Raw genomic sequence first — 17,787 nt, 5'->3', positions numbered from 1 at the left:
CAAAGCGGCTTATTTTTTTAATGAAAAGAAAGGAAGAAAAAATGACCATTTCCTTGAAGCTGAAACTTGGGGCCATTGTCGTTCACATCCTGGACGACAATCTCGAGAGGATAAACCTTTGTAAGGGGGCTTTGCTCTCCGTCGGTGGCTGAGATCGTCGCCTGAATAACTGTAGTCTGCTCGTAGTCGAGCGCCTCGGCGAGGAGCAGTTGAAAGCTGCCGACTTCAAACTTGACCAGTTCAAAAGCGCTGTTGTCGATGGAGGCGGTGACTTCTTCGCCGCGGTTGTCTTTATCGGTGACAAGGACAATTGCGAAGAGCCTGAAATTACCTTTAATTTTTCTCAAAAGGAAAATTTGATTGGCCAATTAAAATTCAGGAATTTCAAAAAATACCAATAAGATTTTTAATAGAGCTTTGAAAATAAAACAATCCGAATATCAAAATTGATAAAAAAAATGCCAAATAGTGGAAAAAATTCAAGTGCCGTGGTGGTGGTGGTGGTGCAGCATATCAGTGCCTGTTTTGGCAACAGATTCTAGAGCGTCAACAACTAATTCACTTATCGCGAAAATTAAGAATATCGCCTCCTGAGCCGTGAAAAACGCTGGATTAAATGATCCTCTTATCACAAATCGCAGCAAGTGGTCCCTGAATTGAGTCACTCTTACCCTCCAACTTCGAAGTCTTCTTTCAGAAAAATCACGCTCGAGTTGCTGCCTGCCTCGGCATTCAGCGGTGTGACTTGGACTTCCGGCTCTTCGTCGTTTTCGTCGAGGACGTTGACGTTGAGGATGCAGTAGGCGACTTTGGGTTCTTGACCGTTGTCAACTGCTTCGAGGTAGAGGTGGTGGGATTGGACGTTTTCGAAGTCGGGTGATTCGAGAATTGTGATTTCGGCTGTTTGAGGGTTCAAATTGAAGACTTTTCGGGCTTCGGTGTTTGTTGTCGAGGAATATCTAAAATTGAAATAATAAATTTTTGAATACTTTTAACAATTTGTCTCGAAATATCTACTTTTCATCATCCGGAAATCTTTTAAAAGCTTTGAGAAAGTATCAATCAGCCTACTGTCACTTTTGCCGCGTTTTTTCTTTCTACCTGTAAGTAATCTGTCCATTTAGCCCATCATCCGCGTCGGTGGCAACAATAGAGATCGGCAGTCGCTCGCCAATCGCGAGCCCCTCTTTGATTGAGATCGAAACGGAGCCTCCCTCGCAGCCTTGCCAAGTCGGCCGATTGTCATTAACGTCAACAACGTTGACGAGCACCTTGACCGTGCTCGCGCGCTCGCCTTTGTCGAACGCCGTCAAGGCGAGTTCGTAATTGTCCTTTTCTTCGCGGTCGAGAGTTCTTTTTAAAATCAGCTGTGGAACTTTCGTGTCGTCTGGGTTTTTGTACTCGACCAGGTTGAACGTTTCCGAGTCGTCTTTCAGCGAGTAGCGGTCGATTCCGAATTCGTCGGAGTCTTCATCAGTCGCGCTGAAGAGCATTTTTCGCTGGCCAACTTGGGCGTCTTCGGAAAAGAAAATCTCGATCGGTTCGTCTTCGAAAACTGGCTTGTGGTCGTTGACATCTTCGATCGTCAAACTAAACGATTTTTTGATGATGAAAAATCATTGAATCAAATTTTTCTCAAGGGTGTCCCTTTCTGAACAGAATTTCGAAAAATTATCTCATAAGAATTAAAGAGGATGGGAAATCCGTTTAAATAGGGATTCCCTTATGATTTTTTTGCGGAAATCGCCGAAATCTCCATTAAAACTTAATTTGCTTATAAATAAGCGCAGAGGTGCAGGGTCTTATTTTGAGTACGCGTGCTCATCAGCCCCCTAAATCACGCAGTCTTTGATTAACCACAAACAAGCGGCGGTAATTTCAATTTTAACGTTTATTATTTATCAAATAATTGAAAAATTTTACAAAAAAATTTGAAAAAGCCTACCTGAGTTCGTAAATTCCTTGATTTTTGAAGGAATAGAGCTTCAAATTAATAATACAGTCTTCATTTTTCTTCGTTGGGCAGATTTTTTCTCGGTCGATTTCGGATTTGGTGTAAAGATCGGAGCCCTTCAGTTCAAATCCTTTGGCGTTCGTGATGAGTTTCCATTCGAGTCCTGAGGTGCCGAATTGCTGGTCCAAGTTGACGAGAAAGGATCCAGGCCCTGTTTCTTTCATTGTGTGTTCGCTGTGCCAAATTTCTGCATTTGCCAGCGGTAGAAACAGTAGGACCAGTACTGTAAGAGCAAGAGAAGGCTTGTATCTCGACATCGCCTAAAACAGAATTAACAATCAGAAATTGATAAATTATTAAAAAGATCTGAGTCTCGATAAAAGTTGAAAAACTACTCGATTTTTTACGTGGGATGCACTTAGCAAAGTTATTCATTTGAATAATTATTAAAAAACGCGTCGTCCACCACTCGTCTGCATTATTTATCGAAAAAAAGGAAAGTAATGAGAACGAAACTGTTTAGAAATTGATTCGTAGAAGATCTCGCATTGATGAATTCTGATTCGGACAGAAAATCTGTCTCGTAAAATTAAGGCTTTCTCCATCAATAATTTGGATATGTGAATAAATAAGGGGGTCACTACCATTTTAATGGACGAATTTCGCGACAGATCCTATAAAGAGTAGCCCTCTGAGTTCAGTTACCTGTGAAAAAAACCTGACTCAAGGTCCGAAGGATGTCAAATGAAAAGCCGCGTTGCGGCTTTTTTAATAACGAAGCCGCAAAGCAGCTTCGCGAAGTTACCATTTCCACCTTTTGTTTCTAATAGGTTTTCTTGCGAAGCCGCATTGCGGCTTTCTTATTCGAATAAGCCGCTTCGCGCCTTTTCATTTTAGATCTTTGAGACCCTGAGTCAGGTTTTCTACACAGGTTGCCGAGCCTTTTTTAAACGGAAAGGGCAAAAGTGTCATTTTAATTTCCGCTCACCCTTGAATCGAAATATAAAAAACACGATGGGAAAAATTGAGAGTACTCGACAGGGCGATACTTTAATCCTAAATGCCATCTGAGAGATGAGCACTGAGTGGGGCTAGGTGCGACCTTTTCGGGGAGAAGGATTTTTGGGACGGCGCCAGTGTAAATTTATTACTGAATAATGCCAAAGCCAGATCCGTGCTTCGGAAAACAAGTAAATATAAATAAGAACTGAGAAGAGATTCTTTTATCGAATCAGATCTGTATCACGGAAGCGAGCAAAGAGCAAATAGACTTAATTTAATAGCGAATATCCGATGGAGTTACACGCTAACAAAAGGATTTCCTTCGTGCCTCTTACGAATATTCGGCTGTATTTGCTTATGCTTTATTTTGGCTATTTTTTGTATTGAAAAGTTTTTGGCCAAGAACTGATTTCACCGGTTTGAATCGACCAAGTCTTTTTGGGCCAAAAATATTGAATTAAAATTGGGGATTGGAGAAGTTGGCATTTAAACTTGGCGAGCAGGTTTAAAAAGCCCATGGGCAACTACTAATTAATGAATCTAATTAGAGCTGGATTGGGATGACCTGCATAAGAAATAAGCAAATTACCGAGTTCCAGTTCGATAAAGCCGTGAAAATCTACCTAGTCTTCGACAAAAAATGATGGATCTCCGAGGCCAATTTCATGGATTCTCTCCTTTTTCAAGTTCACTTGAAGCGATTCTGATAGTATTCAAGTGTTCGCCCCCGAAAACAAACAAAAAGAAGAAAGCTACTACCTGTAAATCTCTCCCTGGAAAAAGATTTTTCTGAATTCTTCGCGCCAAAATATCTCTCGATCGTTATGAAGAATGCTATTTTTTATCGTACCAAAAAGTACTACTAAGCCCAAAAGTCGTAAAATGCCGCTGAAGAGGCCAGAGAGTCTCGAAACTTCATTTTTACGAGAAATGAAAAAATCAATCATCGTTTCTCAAATTCAAAGAGAAAAAAAAACGATGTCATAGCATTGAATTTTGATTGAATTTTGAGTTGTTTATGTTTTAAAATCTCGCTTTGTTGAGGATATTTTATCCAAATTAACCCATTCGGCGGCGGATTTGAAAAGGATTCCTCTCGCAAAAAGGCTCAATAAAGGAAGACAGAGAGCTTCAAAATCAAATCTTCCCATGGCGTTGAAAAACTTTGAGCTCAAGCGGTTTTTGGTCCGACAAAGAAAGAAAAGTGGGGTTGAACAGATGTCTATGATCCCGAATTTAGCTAAGCCCTTCTTTGTGAAATCGAGTTATGAGGGATAAGCCGCGGTCGAATTGGGCTTCAAAAACATCCGAGTTGATTTTTTAAATAAATTTGTCAATTTTACAGAAAAAGTTTTTTGAAAAGAAATCAATTTTTCATTACTTTTTTCCTGCTCATTTGGCTAAAGAGGAGATGTGTGTATGTAGGGTGTGTTTAAAATTGAAGGAAAAGCATGTTTGAGTTTTTTTTTAGAAAGCAGATGTGTTGATCTGCGATGAAATATTTACTGCTCGGCAGCTCCATTGTGTTCACTGCGTGTGCTAGATGGCCCCTTAGCCCAGTTTACTGGCTGTGTACCTCAAATGAGCACTTTTATAAGGATCCGCCACTTTGCTAACTATCAAAATATAAAAGAGGCAGGTCGACGGGGCCGCGTCAGAGTTTGTCACTTTCACTTCCATCGGAATACTCCCAGATCAAATACGTCCTTTGTAATGCGCTTTTTGGCTCAAAAATGTATTCTTATATGCAAGGGTCTACCAGGTAGACTCTACCTCTTAACGAATTTTGTCCTTTATAATATGGACATCTAAAGGAGACCCCCTTATTATCACTATTCAACATTTTCGCGATTCTGAGGCCGGTAGATTAAGTGTCGTTGAAGTTTTCGGCTGAGCTGCTTCATTGAAAAGCACTCTTCCAGAAGCAAGTGCTTCTCGTTTCGTTTGTCAATAGCTCTGGTATGTTCTTGACTCTGAGAGACTCGCGAAAATTCAAAACATAAAAGCGCTGAAAATCGCGCTTCATTATCCTCAATCAAAAAAGTTTGATAAACTAATATTCGAAGAGCCTGATTCCAGGGCTCGAAAAATGGATGAGTGCGCAGATGGCGAATGCAGAGGTCAAGAACGCCGGACTGGGAACGCCGGCGCGGAGGTAATTATTTGACCCCGAAAAGGACTAAGTGAATGAATGTGTGTCCGGCGCGATAAGGCGGGGCTTAGGCGCTCCTTCACCTTATCAGTAGCTGACCACTCCCAAAGGATAAAAGCAGAGAGCGCTAGAATCGTAACTTGCTTCCCAAAATGGCCTAAATAGCTAATCAAAAGCGGACCCGCCAGGCAGAAGAGGAGCTATTGTTGCTTATACATTCAATTTAGTTTTGGAAAAAACTCCTGGGAGAGAGAAAAAAGCTTGCAACAAAGGAAGATGATAAGCCTTGAGCCGAGCTTAATCAAGGAGAAAAAACGGTCTCGCTGCTCATTATCAAAGCTTATCAGTTTTTCAGTTTCGATTTTGCAACTTGCAACATTGTGGCCTACATTGTACGTTGCAAAGCTGAGTCAAAGCCCTTAAATATTTTAATGAAAAGCCCTTCGCAACAATTGTCATTTATCTGTTATTCAGCGAATGAAAATATATTTCAGAGCCTTAGCTCATATTTACCATAAAGACTGTATATAAATACAGTAGATAAACGATAAGACAGCGTGATGACAAGAAAAGAAAATGAATATTTTAACCGATTTCCCCTGCGAACGCGAGCACGGTCCAAGTCAACGCGTTGACATTTTCGTGTCCCTCTGCCACGGGAAATTCGTTTTGAATAAATTCAGCCTCGGCGGCCGAAAATTTTTTGGTGCAACCGCGGTGCCGAATTTAGCGCGCGCTGCATTACGCGGTTAGATAAGCTCACTTCCTCCGCCCGTTAAATCGGCGCTAATCGATAGCGCTTACTTTTTTTCCGTAATTTTGAAAGAAGAGAAGAAAAAGATCTAACGAATTTCGTGGTCGATCGATCTCGGAAAAGACAAAGGAATCAAAAAACTTATCTTACTGTTGCTTCAAAAGAGCATATTTTCTTGAGCAAAACCTGTGTCAAAACCTGAGTCAGGGTCTGAAAGATGTCAAATGATTAGCAAAAAATTAAATTCAGACCCTGACTCAGGTTTTCAACACAGGTTTTTTCCTGTCTCAGAGCCTGTTTTTTTAAAGTCGCGCAGCGAGGATGATCCTAAAATCTGTCGCTCAACACTTCAATGTGTTAAAAAATATAAAATTAGTCGATATATCGAGTCAGCGGGTGGCCTGGATAAGTTTCTCACCCTCGGCATGAAAAATCGATTTATGCCCTGTCCCCGTACATCAAAAAACTTCCCTCCCCACTGCGCTTCCTATTCCGCTCTATAAAATTGTTCTCGTCTTTTTTTCGATCGATATTTATAAACTAAAAAAAGGTTTGGAGATATTTTTCGATGAACTGTGCTCAGAAACCTGTGTAGAAATCCTGAGTCAGGCTTTAAAAGAGTTGTCATGAGAAGCCACGTAGGCTTTCAATTCCTTCTGGGATAATATGCAAATGAAAGATGCTCGTTTTCAGCGCTAGAATCTTCAAAAACAAGCGTGGTATTTTGGGTCTGATTCAAAATTCCGAACACTCTCCCGTCAAAATGCAATAATGTGCGGTCGCATACCTAAAATTCTCCTCTTCGGCGATTTCTGTTTTCAGTTTTTCAAGCTCTTCATTTGATCTCTCTTGAATCTGAAATTCTCTCTTGAAAAGAATCGGTCTTGTTCAATTCAAATTGTAATCAGGTAATTTTCTTTTGTTACATTTGGCTTTGATTTTCGTCTTTTTTTTCGCAGCTGATTGAGCGGGGCGCGGCGCAGCGGCGGTCCTAGCGCGCTAAAAGAGAGCGAGAGCGCCCTCCTGGCGATACCGAAAATCGGCGACCACCCGCGGTACTAACTCAGCAACTTGCTCCTTGAGAAACTTAATTGTCGATTACGAAAGCTTATTTCCGCAACTCAGTGGGATTAAAATGGAAATGATAACAGTTAGGCGACTCTATTGGTCGGCTTTCACGATGATTTTGACGAAATAAGGGTTGATATTTTTAACGCATCAGATTCTTTTATTGTTAAAAGAATCATCGTTTTGACGGGTTTTCTTAAATAACTATAGTTTTTGTTCCACCAAGCGATCTTGTTCAAGAAACTACGGAAAGAAAAGAAATGAGATGGGTAAGAATGAGATGGGTGGCGGATGTTTGATTACTTTTGTTTCTCAAAGTATTCTGATTCCAAAGCTACAGTCTGTCCGATCGCTTTTGATCTGTTTACCCACTTTCTTGTGGTTTTGATCAATTACTTCGCCTGGAAGGATTTGATTGAGAAGTTCTGTATGTCTCTCACATCTTTGTTTGCTTTTGGTTTTCAATCTTTTTCAATAGTTTTTCTTTTCTGAACTTCTCGAAAACATTAAATGAAAAGGGGGTACCTCTCATTTCCTTAGTGACTGTAGCACTACCGCCGGATGGAACAAGCCAATTGAGTGGCTCTCCTTTCCAACTTTGATTCCAAGTGTGGCGAAAGGGGGCTCATCGAGCAAGATTGCTTCTTTACCCTTTTTTAAAAATCAGCTAAATTTCATGAGCGATGTAAACTCGACCAAATTCTTCTTGCTTAGCGGCTAAGTCCTTCCCAATTAGGTGATAATGAACAGCGGGGCTTTTAATCGCATTCTGCGGTGCCCAGTGCCGGATAAAAATCGCCAATCGACCGCGAACAGTGCCCTCTTCCGGAAAACACAGCAGTAGTGGATTATTCCTTTTCTTTTTTCCCGAAAACGCGAAATTCATAAATTCCCTTTGCGCTACTTTTCTAGTGCATAATTCAATTCTTCTTTGGCGCCGGCGAAAAATACGAAAATCCGCTAAATGCGTAAATTAATAACGGCAGCGTCTTCTAGAGCCCTGCGCTCAGCTCCGAGCACAACGGTTGCAGCAAAATTAACCCTTTCGAGGCGGCGATTAGGGCTTAACCTTCACTTGTTTCCCCGCATCGGCACCTTTTTCTTTTTCCGGCGTTTTTTCTCGAAACTTTTTTAAACAAACATGTTTTACAAACATCGTTAAACAATAATTTATCATTAAAAAACTCTCATTTTACATTTTTTTCAATATTTTATCATTTTTTAACGCCTGAATTTTTTATAGAAAAAATATTTGTGACAAATACGACAGTCGCCGATAAATTTAAAATTTGCTTCCGGGGCGATTTTATTTGAGCCTAGGATCTGCTTTAGCAAATTTGTCGGAAACAATATTGTTCCTCAAATAGCATCGCTCCCATTTGTTGCAACAAGGCCACTTGTAAACTTTCACGAAGAGGGCATTTCCCCGCCTTTGATATTTTTTCGTCAGTACTTGAACCCGATCGAGAGTGTTTTCTTTTCAAATAATTGGTTTATTCAATTGAGTATATAATATTTTGAACTGTTCTGGAATGATCTGTCATTTGGAACTAATGGTTTGATTGCACAGAAAAGAAGATTCTTTTTAGCTTTTTCCTGCGATTCGGATGTTTTTTCTAGCAAAAGGTTTTTCTTGAGAAGCAGGCGAAGCTTTTTCAACTGGAGATTTTTTTACTGTCGGCTTTGGGGCCTGATATAGCCCGGGTTTTGAAAGATCAGGTTTTCGGTAAATTGGTTTTCCGACTTTTCCCTCGAGGTCGACTGGTTTTACCACCGAAACCCCCTTTTCAACGATGGGAGGTTTTCTTGCCGACACGCCCGGGGGGAGGCCAACTTTAAGGTGCGCGTACTTATTCGGATCGAATCCGAACGCGATCGCTAGTTTTTCCAGATCTTGAATCGTCGACCTTTAAAATGAGTTAGGGCCATTGTTTTTTTCCGTTGTTTCTTACATGTATTTGCGCCGGGCGCACAGCTGTCGGATGTATTGCCACATCGACATTTCCGTCGCTTGCTTGGTCTTTTGGTCGAAATGTTTGCACACGTCTTTTTGAAAGGATGGCTCCGGGATGCCCGCTTTCGTTCGAATAATGCCTGAAATCAACGATGAGAGCAAATCAAGAGCTGGTTAAAATTTTTTATCATTTTGACATTCAGGGACATCTCCAGACATCTGGCGACACTTCTTGACATCAAAAGACATTGGGATGTCTAAGAATGTCTCTTGATGTCTCTTGATGTCCGAAGATGTCCGACAATGTCAGGAGATGTCTCGTCATGTCTCTTTTTCTCTAAAAGTAGACATTAAGAAAGTTCTTAACCTGTAAAAAGGACGTCTTCAAGCTTGAACCCCTTGGCATCCGTCGTAGAAGCTGCCTCATATATCTTCTCGCTCATTTTTGCCGTCATTCCAGCGCAAGGACCTGAAACATAAAGAATTTGAAGCAGGAAAAAGATCCTACCGGAGCAAAATTTCGGAAAGAAATGACCGCCCGCCCACTGTTCAATTGTAACGTTGTATTTTCCCCATCGATTCGGCCTCGCATGTTCTCCGAGGAATCCAAAGCAAGTGAAGTCGCTAGCGTTTGGTTGCTTGAAATAACTGTCGAGATGCTCGACGTCCAGCAAGACATCGTCATCGATAAACATCACGTACTGCTTCTTGTGCGGTTTCATGCAGTTTTCGGCGAAGTAAGTATAGCCAGCCATTGTTTTGTGAGGAAGATTGTCGTATTCGTCGATGAACTTTCCAACCACCAAGTCGCCGTGCTCTTTCATCTCTTTTTTAATGAATTTCTCGATGGAAGGGTCTTCCGAGGATTTTCCTTTTCCAAGCAAAAATCGCATTTGAGGAAGATTTTCGATCTTGGTCGAGTTTTTGTCGAACTCTTGAAACGCCCGGAGAAAATTTCGACGCTCAAAATTTTTCCTGAAAGTTTCATCACGTGACTCAATTTCGATTTTTACCTGGAAGTTTTCACGAGATACAAGTAAGGAGAAGGGTCGCAAGGTGGCGCTATTTCTATTTCTATCTTCCATTCCGCTGGTTTTCTGTAAATTTCGGGCAGGTCGTAGTCCATCAGTTTTCGAGGCTTTCGATCCATTCCCCAGTCGTAGTTGTCCTCGTAGAAGTCGTTGAACTGCTCGAGTTCGAAGGGCATTTGGATGAGATTGTGGTTGTCTTGGTTGACGCCCAATCCTACGATTTTCGAGCGAGCACGGACGATTCCAGTCAACCAGCCTAAAATTAATCATTTTCTTGCGATAAAAAGAAGACAAAAAGATGTACCTATTCGGCGTTCTTCAATGCTCCCCATGTAAGGCTTGATAATCTCCATCTCTTTCGCCAACAATTTGACAACATCTCCTCTCAGCGCAAAAACCGGTTTTTCTCCACAACTAGAATAATGATTCGTATCCCTGCTAGAACCTTTGAAGCAAATCATATTTTTCTCCCCACCCGAGTCGATCGCTGCCAATTTTCCGGTCGCGCTGGTGATTTCGCTGGAATCAACGAGGTCAGTTGTGTAGGCGAAAATTGCGACTTCGGTTTCGTTCAAATTCATTTCCGTGGCGAGATTCACTGCTTTCATGAGAAGGGTGTATTCTTCCAGCTCGCTTGAATTCCGAGCGCAGAGGTGGAGATCCCCGAATTTCTCGCTTTCTCGCCTTGTTTTTCGTCATCAAAAGAGACGATCGAGTAATTCATCGGAAGCATCGACTCGTCGGAATTAACACTCATCCACATCTTCATATACGCCCGTAAAAGCCGCCTCTGCTCAGTTTTCTCCGGGAGCGATCGATAAAAATATGAATGTTCGTCGCATTCAGAAATTTTTCACGACAAAGCGTTTTGCCACTACTGGCGGGCCCTTTTTCTTTTCGCCAGGAGCTGGAATTGTTGGATAAACCCAAGGCACGGATTCTTTTTCTGGGATTTTGGCTGGCTGCAGATGTTTTTGATGTTTTCTAGCGCTTTTTGCTTCGCGATCGCGGCGGGTTCTTGAGCGTTTTTTTCGATTTTGACTCGAGATATTTCCGGTTCTGGTGAATGGGATGGTTTTTCTGGCTCATTTTCAACCTCTTTTTCATTTTTTCTTTGTTGATTTTCTTCTTTGTTTTCTGCACTTTTCGGCGTCTCAATTCTCTTCTCAGTTTTTTCTGTTGTTGATGATGATGTTGATGAGGAAGAAATTGTCGAACTTGTCGAAATTGTCGATGTTGCTGACGTTGATGATGTTTCCGTCAAAGTTGTTTTCTCATTTTCCTCAATTTTCTCTTCTATCTCTTCGGTCTTTTTTTGATTCTAAAAAATCTTCGGGATTTTCCACGATGGAATTGAGCTCTTCTTTGACGTGGGAAATGATGTCCTCTTCGTAGTTGCTCCAGTCGATCGACTCGATGTCGAGCCGCCTGAGTCGGTGAACTGCATTTGTGTTGTTGGTCAGGAAAATGACGAGGAAGATTGTTGCGAAGATGAGGAATACATGACGTCTGCGGACTGAGCGCAGTCTGAAAAAATAAGGTCTTTTATTTTTAGTGGAAAAATTTTAAAGAAAAAATTTTTCTCCGGATTTTTTTATCTTGCTTCTAATTATAAGTTCTAGTATCAAAAATTAAGGGGATACATACCCGTACATTGAGCCTCAAGCTCTAGATTGAAAGCTTATAATTTCTATCTTCTTCTCTGATTCTGAATTCTCTTTAGTTAACTAATAAGCAAACGTTCCGTCAATTTAAGAGAATAAGTATGAGCGCTAGCATTGCCCGCGGCAGTAGCATTTCGTTCTAGTGCCGAATTATGACTGACCAAGTACGAAAACTCCGCCTTCTTTTGAAATCAAAAATATTATATTTTACTCAAGAAGCGATTGATTTTGGGAATGGGAAGATACGAAAAGCCTGCTTGCTGGAGAATTGGGCTTCCCGACTTTTAATATTGATGATTATTCGAAAGAAATAAAGTGAAATCGTCATTTTTATTGTCATTTTTAATTAGTAGCATTAAGAAAATTTTACAGTTACGAGAATGATTCGAGGCACTTGAAATCAAACATTTGAAAATTGATTTTTATTATTTTCTGAGAATAATCGAATAAGCCTGTGGGAGAAGGTGCCAAGTTTCTTTCTTCATATTTTTGATCTGCTCGTTCGCCAGAGTCATGATCTCGCCGTTGTCTCCGCGATACTCATATTTTTTGTAGAAGTCGTAGCAATCTTTCATCATTTTGTATTCGGCGTAGAATGGCCTGTTCTGAGGAATTTCGATTTTAGTGCCAGAATGGTCGATGAGTGTGTTTTGGAGAATGAATTTGGAGTTTTCGACGCGGTCAAGCACCATTTGGTGGGAAAACACAGATCCGTCGGGATTTAGGTAGGCGCCGGTGACTGTCAGGGGACGGGTGGAGGAGAATTTGTCGTGGAGGAGCACTGAAAATATATTATTATTTTCAAAGTTATGATAACAAAGTGAAGATACCTAGCTCGAAATCAAAATTGCCTCTTATTAATCTTTTACTCATTCTTTTAATAATTTCCCATCCACTTGGATTCAAATAAGTCTCAAATTTTAATCTTCTGAGAAGCAACTCAATTTCGTTTGTTTGGAATTCTTGTTCTTCGAATTTCGGATTTAAATTTAATCCAGCCAAACTGCGCGGATAAATCACCATCGTCAGAATTGTGAAGATTTTTTCAAAAGAACAATATAATTCATAATATCCATTTTTAACTCGCAAATCATTTTTGATGGCCCATCTCAAAAGAGTAGTAACTGAAATTGGCACACAAAGATTGCTTTCTTTCTGGTTCAAAACATTCTTCGTCACGTTTTTGAAGTCGAAATTGATTTGTTTCGTCATTTTCTGTTTGAGATTGGCCATCGCGGAGGATTTTGTCAAGCTTGGATCGTCCAGGCAAAAATGGGAAGGCGCGTTTTTTAGCGAAATGATTTCTGATAAACTTTTGATTTCATCGGTTGTTGGAGTTTTTTTTGATAGCCAGGCCGCATTGAATTTCTAAAAAAAATGAAATTGTCGAAAAAATACGAAGAATCCAAAAACCTTTAGTTCATTTTTGATCATTTCTCGCTCGCCTTCTTCGATGGGATTGTAAAGAAGACTCCAGGCAGACTTCCAGTCGCAGAGAATCAAAATATGAAGTGGCGATCCCTCTCCTCCGTCTTCATTACAAAGTTCTTCACTTCCCGAAAAAGCAGCAGAACCAGAATCTAAAAAATAAACGAAAAATTAATTCAAGATAACCGAATTAAAAACTTACATAAAAATTTACTGTATCTATATTTGCTTCCTCTCCGCGCGTAGCCCATTTCGCGTAAGCTCCTTCTTCCAGTTAATTCTTGCAACGTCCCGTAATCGACCCATCTCGGTTCTCCATCTTTCAAGAGAACATTTTCGGGCTTCTTGTCGTGATGCCAGATTCCGACGCTCTTCAAATAATCAAGTCCGTCTTGCACTCCAACTGCTATTTTCTTTTTTTCTTCCAAGTTGAGATCTTCTTTTTTGAGTCGGCTTCGAAGATCGCAGTCGCACTTTTCCATTATCGTTATCCATCCGAGGCAGTCATCGTTGTCTTCGTCTTCGCTCAAGAAGACTTCTATGCTGCAATAATTCTTGATAATATTGGAATGACGGGGGATCACGGGAACGTCATATTTTTCGTCGTTTTCGGCGGTTTCATAATCTAAGAATGTAAAAATCAAAAATAAAACAATTATTCTTACCATTTGAAAGATGAATCTCAAATTTCAACTCCTCCTCTTCTTCCAAAAAGAGCGCCGAGTCAAAAGCCTGCACCCTGACGGCAACGTCCAATTCTCCAAATTTTTCTTCCAAAACGATCGCTTCTCCTCCTTCAGAAATCGATTTGAAAGATTTGTCGAGAATCCATTCTCCAGTTTCTTCTTTCAATTCTGATCGCGCGATTTTTCGATTTTCAATTTTGTATTTTTTTCAAGAATCGTTTTTTGGAATGCGGTAATCGCTCATTTTTCTTTTTCTTCGCCCCAACGCAAAACTTTTCCTTCTCCATTTTCAAAAACAACCTCCTCCCAATTAGCATTCCATTTATATTCAAACTCTTGTCTCTCAACGGACAAAAGCAGTCTGTCCAAATCATCTCTGCTCGTCGTTCTTTTCAACTTCTTCTTAAAACCTTCCAGCCATTTCTCAACCGCTTCTCTCGTCAATTCTTTTGGATGTGTCGTTACTTGTCTCATCTGCAGCTACTTTTTCTCGACTTCGAATTCAAAAAGTGAGTTTTTTTAATTTCTCTTCTCAAAAACAGAAGATCATAAACCGGCGAATAAGCGCTCTCGTGACTCTGAAATTACGACTCTGTTTTTATTACCACGGAGAAAAAGTTATCAGAATCATAAAATTTCTGGACAAAATCAAAACCTGAAAGGTAGGATAAATTAATTTTGAGACGATTAGTGGGGAGAAAATAATTTTGAAAGTGGATTTTGAGGGTTTTGATTGGTCGGTGGGCCAAATAAAGCAATCTTATTGGCTATCCAAAAGAAGGTCCTAGAATCTCAAATGATTTGCGACCTAGATTTGCGGTAGTACTTTTGTACAAAAAAGAGCCAAACTTGTTGCTCCTCTGCCGCTGCTGAAAAATAAAAGATTTGGGATGTATCTGTCTCGAATATTTATTTTGCAGAACATTGAAATTAAATTATTTATCCCAAGTTTTTATCGTTAGAAACAAAAAGTCTGTTTAGTCAAGAATAGTAAGAAAGTGAACAGAGGCGAAATTCATTATGAAAGGAAGTTCATATTCTGCCACTGCGGGCAGCAATCGGGCCAGACCCACATCATCGTGCAGCCGAAAACTGCGTCTTCGTTGTACGAAGCAGCTGAATTCAAGAATTATTGAAGAAGTCGAAGAGTTTATATTTTGAAAAATTATTAATATTTTTGATACTAAATCGAGTTTTTGAAATTTTGACCAATAAATGTCTCAGAATGTCCTTAAATGTCTAGAGACATTTTCAGACATTGAAGAATGTCTCTTGACATTGAGAGACGTTGCATGATGTTCAGAGGCATCTTGAGACTTGATGAATGTCTTAAGATGTCTCGAGATGTCGAGAAATGTCAAGGGATGTCAAATGACTTCTATAGACATCTTTTGACATTAAAGGATGTCTCTAGACATTGTGAGACATTAACTTACAAAAAGCCTTATGTTGCGACTTGTAGAAATAACTCAAAATGTCTGCAGATGTCGAGAAATGTCAAGAAATGTCCATCGAAATTGACATCTTAGGACATCTTTTGATGGTCAGTGTCATCGAGAAATGTCGGGCAACCGGGAGAATAATTCTGTGCACAGAACAATTCTGTGAAAAACAGAATTATTCTCACGATAAGACCCCCCTTTCCGGGAGAATAATTCTGTGAAAAAAAATTTTTTTTTGGCGAAAACAACTATTATTCTGCGAATGCAGAAGTTGTTTGCTGCCAAAAATGAGTCCCAGCGGTAGAAAAAGACTGCCCCTGCCAACCCAATGAGTTCTCTATCAGAAAATGCGCGCAAGGGCCGTAGGCCCGTAGCGTGCTTCATAGCCTCTTCGGTTCAGCTTCTATTATAAACTATCATTGTTATTAATTGTTTTTGGCTGCGAGATTCGAAGACCGACTGAACTTCAGTCACTGAAGTCAATCCTTTTCCATCCTATCTACGACATAATCAAAGTCATTTTTGTTAAGCTCGACACAGAATAGTTCTGTTTCAAACAGAATAGTTCTGTTTTTTCACAGAATAGTTCTGTCCACAGAATTATTCTCCCGCCCAGCCAGAAATGTCCGTAGATGTCAAAAGATATATTAATATGGATATTTATGTTCGTTAAATTTTGGTCACATTTCAAAGCTAAAATCGGCTATTTTAAAATTTACTTTTTTGATAAAAATTTATGTCTTTTGTAGCTCTTATCGAACAATTTTCGTTTTTATTAGAAAAAGAGCGATGTTCTACTTGTTTATCGAGGATCAATCAAGCCAATTATCGAGCAAAAAGTAAAGAAGAAGATAAATAAACTATCGAAGATAAATTATTTTCGCTGAATAATTGGCCCAAGCAAAAGCTACTTCTGTTAACCTTGAAAATTAATTATTGAGCAAACAACGAGCTGCTCAAAGAATTAACTCCGCAGATGAAAAAAAAACAAGCCTACCTGGTATTCTCTTTATAAAAAAAAAGAAACTGATGATGAACTTGACTTACATCTTTTGGTGGTATCTTTCTTCTTTAAAACGGCCAGGCATTTCATGCACTTATCAAACTCGCATCTGAAATTCATTTCATTCGACAAGGACAATATCTTCAGTCAAGATTTCGGCCCCAAACACGCCTAAAAAACCTGTGTAAAAAACTGAGTCAGGTTCTGAAAGAATTTAATTGCCATCTTGATTCCATGGTATTTCTTATAAATTCTTTCAGAACCTGACTCAGGTTTTTACACAGGTAGGCAAATCTTCTAGAGATCCCCTGTTGAATCCTGAGTCAGACCCTGTGAGAGCTATTTCGTCATTTAAATCTATCTTTTTGCTCTTTGAAGGACCTGACTCAGGTTTTTTAACAGGTTTTTGAGCTCAGATTTTGTTTCAAAACTTGAGAACCTGTTAAGGAGGTTGATATCAAGAAAAAAATTTTCCATTTTTTCGCCTCAAACTTTTTCTCCGTATAGTTTCGACGTCAAGGAGAAAACTTGTAAGCAAAAATTTTTTTTATTGGACCACGTGATTTTTCACAAAATCGCCTCTAAAATCTCGAAAATTAGCCCGTTTTATAATAGATCGACCAATTTTTAGTAATTAAATAAGTAATAACTTAGTTTTCGGTTCAAAAACATTAACAGAAACCCCTTGGAACATCTATAGAATGATTTTAATACTGCTGAATAAAAATTCAAAATTTTATTTTTTCGTTGAAAATCGTGAAAAACAGGAAATCGATTTTTTTCTTATAAAAATTTTTGAAATTTCAAATTCTGGCCTCCATAGGAACTAGACAAGGGTCTTATCTAACTTCTCAGAAAAAAATAAATTCCTCCCTATATAAGAGTTTCGAGAAAAGTCTGCCAAGAAAATGGTCATTTTTAGCGATTTCCGAGTTTTCAACGCCATTTATTGCGATTTTTTTCTGGAAATTTAGAAATCGGCCTCCCATAGGCACGAGATAAGGGCCTCAACTCATTATTAAAACAAAAAATATCATCGGTCACTATGTTAGGATTGGGAGAAAAGTCTGCCAGAAAATCCCGATTCTTGATATCTACCTCCTTAAGAAGCCTGAGTTACGTCCTGAAACAGCTTTGTTATCATCTCTTTCTATCTTGTTTTCAGGGCCTCACTCAGGTTTCTACACAAGTCCCTTCAGGTTCAAAAAAGTTACCTATTTGAACTTTGCATTGTGCTATCAGCAGCTTGATTCTTGAGCGCCATGAGTTGATTCATGTCCAAAATAGCGAAAACGGCGGAAGAAAGGCAACTCAGCGCGATAAACCTCATAATTTCAGGCTCCTCGAAATCGTCAACGAAAAAAAAAGTTTCTTCGAAAGAGTTTCTCCTTGATTTTCTGTTCGCTTGACAGGTGAGGGAGAAGAGCATGGAGCTTGCTTTTCAAGCGGAATGGATCGCGTTTGCGCCCTCATGCGGAGAATTGACGGCTCAGGGAGAAATAACAGAAAGTACGGGAATATAATTTGCGATTCTTTTATCTCTGCATAATCAATTCGCGTTTTGGAAGGACGGCAGATTCTCAGCTTGGTTTGTTAAGATTCTGACAGTCTGGAAATTATGAAAATAGACGGATAGAACACTTCTTTTT

General features: G+C 39.7%; 3 protein-coding genes and 1 long non-coding RNA gene across 5 annotated transcripts; all 4 read right to left on the bottom strand.

The window, feature by feature from the left end:
• Positions 1 to 2: 2 nt before the first annotated feature.
• On the bottom strand, positions 3 to 6,808 carry LOC145703868 (protocadherin gamma-B4-like). Of its 2 annotated transcripts, none has more exons than XM_081781266.1 (5): positions 6,650 to 6,808; positions 1,946 to 2,274; positions 1,102 to 1,590; positions 672 to 959; positions 3 to 321 (listed from the first exon to the last, which is right to left on the bottom strand). In XM_081781266.1, exons 2-5 carry the CDS (start codon positions 2,269 to 2,271, stop codon positions 18 to 20), a joined length of 1,407 nt encoding a protein of 468 aa, XP_081637392.1. In that variant the 5' UTR covers positions 2,272 to 2,274; positions 6,650 to 6,808; the 3' UTR covers positions 3 to 17. The 2 variants fall into 2 exon arrangements, with proteins under 2 accessions (XP_081637392.1, XP_081637393.1); XM_081781267.1 differs by lacking the exon at positions 6,650 to 6,808 and adding an exon at positions 3,716 to 3,797.
• A 1,655-nt stretch (positions 6,809 to 8,463) lies between these two features.
• Positions 8,464 to 10,517, bottom strand: LOC145703997 (uncharacterized). The gene is made up of 6 exons (XM_081781415.1): positions 10,220 to 10,517; positions 9,898 to 10,171; positions 9,393 to 9,859; positions 9,252 to 9,353; positions 8,883 to 9,024; positions 8,464 to 8,837 (listed from the first exon to the last, which is right to left on the bottom strand). Exons 1-6 carry the CDS (start codon positions 10,494 to 10,496, stop codon positions 8,516 to 8,518), a joined length of 1,584 nt encoding a protein of 527 aa, XP_081637541.1. The 5' UTR covers positions 10,497 to 10,517; the 3' UTR covers positions 8,464 to 8,515.
• Positions 10,518 to 11,816: 1,299 nt separating this feature from the next.
• LOC145703191 (uncharacterized) lies at positions 11,817 to 13,895 on the bottom strand. Its single transcript, XM_081780516.1, has 5 exons — positions 13,673 to 13,895; positions 13,210 to 13,632; positions 12,993 to 13,159; positions 12,410 to 12,947; positions 11,817 to 12,360 (listed from the first exon to the last, which is right to left on the bottom strand). Exons 2-5 carry the CDS (start codon positions 13,487 to 13,489, stop codon positions 12,005 to 12,007), a joined length of 1,341 nt encoding a protein of 446 aa, XP_081636642.1. The 5' UTR covers positions 13,490 to 13,632; positions 13,673 to 13,895; the 3' UTR covers positions 11,817 to 12,004.
• A 704-nt stretch (positions 13,896 to 14,599) lies between these two features.
• On the bottom strand, positions 14,600 to 17,538 carry LOC145704871 (uncharacterized). Its single transcript, XR_014134510.1, has 3 exons — positions 17,353 to 17,538; positions 16,183 to 16,247; positions 14,600 to 14,809 (listed from the first exon to the last, which is right to left on the bottom strand). It is a non-coding gene; the product is annotated as an uncharacterized LOC145704871 (long non-coding RNA).
• Between the last annotated feature and the right edge of the window lie 249 nt (positions 17,539 to 17,787).

This window comes from Oikopleura dioica, chromosome PAR (genome assembly GCF_907165135.1).
Source record: "Oikopleura dioica chromosome PAR, OKI2018_I68_1.0, whole genome shotgun sequence".
NCBI lineage: Eukaryota > Metazoa > Chordata > Appendicularia > Copelata > Oikopleuridae > Oikopleura > Oikopleura dioica.
Note: the sequence above shows the minus strand (reverse complement) of the source record. Positions and strands in the feature narration are given on the sequence as shown.

Bases quoted from the DNA above. Each gene is read 5' to 3' on its own strand.
- LOC145703868 (XM_081781266.1), bottom strand. From the start codon at position 2,271: ATGTCGAGATACAAGCCTTCTCTTGCTCTTACAGTACTGGTCCTACTG. The intron at 960-1,101 runs GTAGAAAGAAAA...TTTCAATTTTAG, and splicing joins AATGGACAGATTACTTACAG to ATATTCCTCGACAACAAACA. The intron at 322-671 runs GTAAGAGTGACT...AGGTAATTTCAG, and splicing joins GAAGACTTCGAAGTTGGAGG to GCTCTTCGCAATTGTCCTTG.
- LOC145703997 (XM_081781415.1), bottom strand. From the start codon at position 10,496: ATGAATTTGAACGAAACCGAAGTCGCAATTTTCGCCTACACAACTGAC. The intron at 9,354-9,392 runs GTAGGATCTTTT...TTTATGTTTCAG, and splicing joins CTTTCCGAAATTTTGCTCCG to GTCCTTGCGCTGGAATGACG. The intron at 9,025-9,251 runs GTTAAGAACTTT...CGTTGATTTCAG, and splicing joins TGAAGACGTCCTTTTTACAG to GCATTATTCGAACGAAAGCG.
- LOC145703191 (XM_081780516.1), bottom strand. From the start codon at position 13,489: ATGGAAAAGTGCGACTGCGATCTTCGAAGCCGACTCAAAAAAGAAGAT. The intron at 12,948-12,992 runs GTTTTTGGATTC...CATTTTTTTTAG, and splicing joins TGATCAAAAATGAACTAAAG to AAATTCAATGCGGCCTGGCT. The intron at 12,361-12,409 runs GTATCTTCACTT...ATATATTTTCAG, and splicing joins CAATTTTGATTTCGAGCTAG to TGCTCCTCCACGACAAATTC.